Source organism: Microplitis demolitor, chromosome 1 (assembly GCF_026212275.2).
Source record: "Microplitis demolitor isolate Queensland-Clemson2020A chromosome 1, iyMicDemo2.1a, whole genome shotgun sequence".
Taxonomy (NCBI): Eukaryota; Metazoa; Arthropoda; class Insecta; order Hymenoptera; family Braconidae; genus Microplitis; species Microplitis demolitor.
The window spans coordinates 13,668,696-13,676,320 of NC_068545.1; the positions used below are offsets into that span (position 1 = coordinate 13,668,696).

A 7,625-nucleotide genomic window follows, 5' to 3' on the forward strand; every position below is an offset into this window, starting at 1 on the left:
TGTGTGTGTACGGGCGTAGTACCCAAAACAAGTTTAGCTGTGACTCAGCGGGACACCTGCACGTGTGCACCGGACTTCTAATTAAAATTTCAATATATACAAAGATTCTATGACCATCTCATTTCCATATTCCGAGTCACCTATGACATTTCGAAAGTCACCCGGATCTATGTACTTCCAATAGAGCATTTACTCATCCGCTGTTGTTTATACAAAAATAATATGATTCAATTTCCATATATGGACTTTTCTAATTTTTAGAAAGGTACCTAAACCGGATCCATGTACTTACTCATCGTTGTTGTCCGAAATGATGAGATGGACCGGTTGGTTGCATAAGAAACCCTATGACTTTCCCATCAAAATTAGAGTATATAAACTGCCGAAAATCTAACGAAGGCAGTCAATCACTAATCTGAACTAACCTCTGTCGGATCTCGAGTCACTCGCTCCGAAGTTCTATAAGTTAAAATCTCCGATTAGTTCTATCGGCCCAAGTCCGATTAGTACCGCCTAGGCAATCGGGCTCCTTGGCCAAATACCTAGCTTTTAATCTTGCAAAAATCGCGGTCGATTCGACTCATCAGGATCATCGGTCTCGTGACGGTCTATAGCCTAGGAAACCAGACTCCTAGATCGAAATCCTAAATAAAAATTAAATACTCATACTCGTACTTGACAGATAGGGGAGTGTATCCGCTTGGCACCCCAGTAGCTCCGAGTCCGAAAAGTGCATCAAATTCCGCTGAGTAAAATCCCTAAGCCACGGGCAGGGTCCCAGCGAATTAAACAAAAACAATTCCGCGATCATAAATTCAAAGTGGTGAATTGTGAGAGAGTGTGATCAGCGAGATTGTAAACCACCTCAAGCTGAGTGGTAAGTTAATCATAATTGTTAATTTTAGTACACACATGTAAACAACATTATAATTTTATAAGAATATACAGATTCTTTTTCTTTTTTAAAATCATCTTTCTCTTATTTATACCTCTTACTCTAACATTCCTAAGTTAACGGGTACAGAAAGAGACAGACGTAAAAGAACAGGGACTTCTCGAGGGCCCATATTCACCTACCTGCTTCCCTCTCGCTTTAAAATCCCTGACCTACCCTAAAGCCACGCAGGTCAACGATCGGGATTGTCTATCGTACTTCCGCTCGGTACGAAATAGACTTATTTAGTAATCAAAACTTGCCAAATATTAAACATTCTCACACTAGCCACGTGACGGTCCTATTAGGCTCCTTGGTTGAGTAATAGAATAAATATTGTGGGTAATTTTACTAAATAATTAATTAATAATAACCCTTCGCCCATCGCCTTCACTCTCTCCGATCGTGACATAAGCTACCTCAGCCTTTGACAGCCTCCGTTTATTTTGCCCATATATACTGAGCCACACTGGCCTTATAGTCAGTCAGTCACAGTTTTGAATCCTAAACACAGAATTATCATTACAAATATTATAGCCAATAATTTAGAAAAACGTTAGTTACGACATTTTACCGAAATACTGAACGGATCGTATAAATCGTTCATAAATTAATTTCAATATTAAAATAAAAAAGTTTAAAAAAAAAAAAAAATTAATTACAAAAAAAATTGAGAAATTATTCGATATTGTTTAATTACATTAATTTATTAATTTATTATAATAATATAATTTAGCTATTTAATTTTTAATTTATTTAAAATAAAAATGTGGACTCAAAATCCATTTGCTGTGCTAGTGTGAGAAAGAGAGAGAGAGTGGAGAGTATTCATTCCTTGGGGTGCGAAGGAGGGAGCACCTACGAGTAAATCCAAGAAAACTTTCTTGGCTTGAGACTCTAGTAATCTTGGTTTGAGATTTTTCGTGTGATTGGTCAGAGAAAGTTCACTATACTCAAACCAAGAGTTTAAATTTTTTAAACCGACTCCCTTTATTTTGAGTTCGAATTCGTACCGCTTATTGTTTCAAAACATCATAGTTCTTTAATTAAGTGTATAACTTTCTTGAACTAAATATTTTTATTTCTTGGTTTAAGTAAGTAACATACTTGGGTTAAGAAAAATGTTTATTATAAGAAGAAAAGCAAGTTTTTAAAACAAGTAATTCTATTATTGGACCAAGTACGAAATGTGTATTGGCTTAAGAACTTTTTTTTTTTTATTCAAGATTTAAAATTCAAGAAATTATTTCACTTTGTTCAAGAAATTTCCGATTTTCATTCCACCCGCTGAAAAATTTCTTGGTTGAAGAAAAATTTTCTCGAGTCAAGATTTTTTTTTCTGTGCAATTATCTTTTAAAAATTAAATCAATTTTAATGAGTTGTGACTTTTTTCATTAGAAATTTGCTCCTCTTTAAGAGGAAATGTCACTGGGCTTCTCTCTCACTTTCAAATAATAAATGGGGCTATCTTTGTCGCACCTGTATAGTTAATGAGAATTTTAAAACAATTTTTTGGAGACGAATTAGAATTTTTAAAATTACGAAATTTTTAGCCCTCTATTAAGGTTTCGAAAAACACTAAGAACTCTCTATTTTGGGTTTGCAGTGTTTGTCCGTGAATTAAATTGAATCGAGAATAAGTTGACATTAGCAGTTAAGGATCTTTTTCTAAAAATTTCAAAAATGTTCAGAGATTTTGAGTTATTAACGAAAAACTGAGTGCCATTATTTTTTTTCTTAATTTGTTAATAACAATTAAAATTTTTTATGGGCGAATACATCCTCGAGAATATTTTTTTTAAATGTCATTCCAAATCAAATGAGCTATAGCTCATATTTTTGAGAGCTTTATCAAGAATTTTCGCGTTTTTGAACTTGTTAACTAGCCTTATAATTTTAAAATACAAACTTATAAATTGCTATACCACACTTTGACTATGATCAAAATTAATTTTGTAAACACGCTAATTTTACCAAGGCGTCCATATGATTTAAGTACACATAAACAAACTAAATGTCTGGTATATACTGTAATATATATATATATATATATATATATATATATATATATATATATATATATATATATATATATATGTATGTATGTATGTATAGATATATATTATTTGAGACTGTTCATAAACTATATACTATACGAAGTCTCAGACTATATATACTCAACTATACATTTACTCATTTTGGTATACTACTAGACCCACACAGGCACTCATATATGCTTACGCATACACACAAATATAAATTCACGTATATGAGTTACAAGAAAGATTTACGCTAGATAAGATTAACGTTTCAAGATAAGGAATTACAAAAATTTTTCCCTACCGCGCCTAAAGAAGTTTCACTTCAAAAATTAATCAAACCGAGAAAAAAATTTCTTGGGAAAAAAAATATACATAGAGAAAGGAGGAGTCGTCGGTATTAGACAACGGTAATGGGCGTAGTTCAGTGCTCGCCACAAGATAGCGCCTAACATTTGTACTGTCCCTGGTAAGAAATGTATTTCAGAAGTATTATATTCTAAACTTGAAGGCAATTCGGGCAATACCTCTTTTGATAGTCAATATTTTTGAAATCGTTGATTATGCATGAATGACTCTATCTAATTACTTTATGAATGATATTATATTGAAAGTAATAAATATAACACTAGACAACAAGACTAATTTGTTTTTATTCATTAGCTTCAATATTACTAGTTAATTTAAATATATAATTAGAACAGAATATAAGTTATAGATGATATAAATATAATCTTCTAGTCAATATAATTAAAATCATTGTTCACTTGTTCAATATTTAATATTAACAATAATTATTACTTTATGTTTAACGATACTTAAATTTTGATGTTTTTCAATGAAATACTTACAGTATATAAAACTACTAGAATCAAGTTATGAAAATAATAATGTTTTTATTTCATAAACATTTTTAAAGTAGTTATGTTAACTTTTGATATGACTGATTGTACTAAAAAATGGTTATCTTGACTATTTTCCGATTGTTATAATAACTACAAATTATTATTGTAGATATTATGGTTAAATAGTTGAAGCGTTATTTTACTTCAATTTTATAGTTAATTTCACTGATTTTTTCTCTCAGTGTAATTCATTCAGAATTCATCAAGACGTCATTTTGATATCTGGGATGATTTGACCGAAAATGAAAAAAATACATTTTTCCAAATTTTTGAGAGAGACCATCGTGCCCCAGGGGCCATCTTGCTCTATCCACACTTTTAATTTTATATATTATATCTCCAGATTTATTTCTTTTTCCGATAAACTTTAAAATAGTAATATTAATTAAATTTCGGAATCAAATGATAACACCACAATAATGTAATTTAAGCTAAATAAAATTTTTTAATATTATTGACTTTTTATTGCATAAGTTTCCTTCGTTCAGAAGCTGATTATTTTTATAAAAAACTGTAAAAATTATAATTCTGTTTAAATGTATTTTTTTGACATATGAAGAAATATTAACTTTTTACTTTATAATCCGAGAATTTAATTGTGCACTACCGAAATCGTCGAGAATAATAAATATAGGCCATGAAATGTTACAGCTTTCACTGTAATTTTAAGTTTTTTTACTACAGCTCACGATAAAATTAAGACGCCGCGACATCTTGAAATATTGATTGGTCTGACTTAATATATAGAAGTCCGACGTATAAACTCTTCAAGACATCTTTATCTCTCTTACTATTTCAATATATAATTATTATGCGCATGCTCATTCTTCTCAAATACAATTCGCTTACCTTAACCTAGAATTTACTAAATAGCAATGAATTTATAGTTTTAACGAACAAATTATAACATTTTTTTATTTTTAACGCATCTAATTTTCTTTCTCAGCATTTGAAGTGATCATCATCATAACAGAAGAAATTAATATATGAAAGGAAAGTTTTTGTCAAATTATCTAAAGATTTATTATAACTATTTATTGAGTAAACTGTTGAAAATTTTTTCGATTTTCAAGGTCAATTGTCATAGATATTTCATACGATTTTTTAATTTTACATGAATGTCGATTTTTCACATAATCAAAAACAACAAAGCATAATCTTTTATGAAAAAACAATGTGAGTGTTTAGAAATATATGTTCTACGTCCTAAATATGCAATTTATATCTAGATTCTACTGTTTTTTTGTTACAATATACATCAAATACTAAATGCCATTTGAAATTTTATTTCATTAATTCGTCAAATTCCCAAAAAATCATATTTCAAATCCCTATTCAAAAGTTCCCATAGAATTCACTAAAATGAGTCAACAACTGCATAAAAACCAATAAAATTGTAATGGATTCTTCGCGGTTTTTGACCGATTTGAGTCGGTCCTATAGGAACTTTTGGATAGGAATCACAAATACGAAATTACAAAAAAGTCCTATCAATGACTTTTTAGATAAGAAAACCTTATGAACTCAAAAAAATGAATTCTTACAGAAGTTTTATTCGCGAAGTCAGATAAAATAACTCGTTTAAAGATATTTCATTGAGTTTGCTAGGTGGTACATTCGACACCTCGAGAACTTCTTAAAGACTTCGATAAGATATTGAATCGGACGTCCGAATCATGAATAGGAACTCATTATAAATTCATCACGACGTCATATTGCTATCTAGAAAGCTTGTCGACACTTAGATTTACTTTAATCAGGTGATCAATTAACTTCATCGTTATAAAGTTATGCTACGATAATGTAAACAAAATAATTTAAAAAATTGTTGTATAAATATTAGTCGTAGAATATCTTATAAATCATTTGTTTTATTAATGTCCAAATTTATTAAGAACAAGCAATTTCTTTATAAATATATATTTTGACAGTGACTTAACTCATTGATTTGGACCATTGAGTTGATTTAAGTCCCTACAAATCACTTTGAGTATCGTAAGCTTCCTTCGGGTGTTTCTCCGTAAAATTTTGTACGCTAAAGCTGAACATGTGCACATACGCATACACGGACACGCACACACACATATACACAGATAAACGCGCCCGCGCGCGCGCAAGTGTATATTCACTGATATCTACACGAAAAAGGTCAAAAACGGTTTCTTAGATCTCAAAACGTTGACATCTATTGCAATTCCTAGTATTTGAAATGATAATAAACTTTATAATTCCTGTCTATAATTTATAAATAATTTAATTTCTTTACAATCCTCTAATAAATAAGAAAACTGAACTTTCTCATATATATTAAATAAGCTAGCTTTTGAATTAAGAAAAAACTCCATTATAAAATCACCTATTTGTCATCTGTGTATTGTTAATAAATTTCAATAAAAGTTTTCACGGTGAGCTAATAATACTCGACTAATGAAAACTTCGTTAAGGTCTGATAAATCCCACTTTATAGTTACATATTGTTATCTAAAATGAGCCATTGCCTCATAATGAACATTTTATTTACAAAAAACATGAACTTGTTTTTTTTTTTTTGGTTTTACTATTAGATTTTATAATATTCTAAAACCTGCATCCAATAATGCTTTAAAAAAAAAATAACTTTTTGATCTCATTATAGTATTTGTTATATACGCATTATCATTTTCAAGCTTTTTTCATTCGCTTCCTATTATTTTCCTTTCCGCAACGTTCGTTATCTATGCATTCAAGCTTAAAAAAAAACTCGGAAAACGTGAAGAGCTTAAAGCAGAACCTATGTGACGGACGAATATTCCCATCATTTTGAGTAACTTTTTTCTTTCTTTTTTTTCCGCTCGTGAGAGCTGACATTACAAAAATAAATCGATCATCCACATCTTTACGATTTTTTTTTTCTGTAGTATATAACAATGACTAATCTTACAAATTATTTATTGTTACGTCAAAATTGAGAAACGAAGAAAAAAAAATCAATATTTTATTAATTATATCATGATCTATTCATTTTAAAAGCGATGAGGCAAAACTTTTTAATAAATACTCAAAATGAAATCATTTAGATAATGTAAAACAACACAATGACGACTTACCGGAAATGATAAGATAGCTCATAAGCATCCTTGACTCCGTCGTTTCTTCGGTATCGTATGAACCTTTACCTCACTAGGTCTGTATCAATATAACCGTAAACATAAAGGTAAATCAAAATAAGAAATGCTCACTCAGAAGTAAACGTATTAAAGTAATGTTATTGACACTATTGAGTGAAAATAATACCAAAACTTTCATAAATATTCATTTTAATCGTCTTGAGCAGGAAATTTTCGCGGGTATCCTAGTAAATGTCTAATACCTCCCGGCACCCACGAGCAACGACTGTTTGCACTTACAAAACCTGGACATACTTGCGCAGCCGCTGAATCTACCACTACCACCATCCCCTATCACAAAGAGTACGTAGCTCCTCTTACACTCCGGAAGAGTGGGAGATCGAATATAAGAGCTAAAAGGTAGGCAGGTGATACTAGGCAAGGAGACTAAGATAAAAAAAAAAAATTTTAAAGTCAAGGGCTGAGAAAAACTCAAGTCGAAAAAGGATTAATTTCTACAGTAAAAGAAGGAAAGGATAAATTTATTTACATGAAAATTTTGCTCAACCATTGTGTTAAACCGAGTCGAAAAAAAATCTTGATTATGACTTAATATTTAAGTCAAAATCCTTGAAATTTAGATTAATTTAATTTTTTTAG

At 30.2% G+C, this 7,625-nt stretch overlaps 1 protein-coding gene across 1 annotated transcript in view; it reads right to left on the bottom strand.

The window, feature by feature from the left end:
* Nucleotides 1-7,227, bottom strand: part of LOC103580233 (cell adhesion molecule Dscam2) — a 459,597-nt gene extending 452,370 nt beyond the window's left edge. Inside the window, exon 1 of the mRNA XM_014439749.1 lies at nucleotides 6,966-7,227. Coding sequence (XP_014295235.1) covers nucleotides 6,966-6,993 — 28 coding nt within the window. The 5' untranslated portion in view covers nucleotides 6,994-7,227. The remainder of the gene's footprint in view (nucleotides 1-6,965) is intronic.
* Between the last annotated feature and the right edge of the window lie 398 nt (nucleotides 7,228-7,625).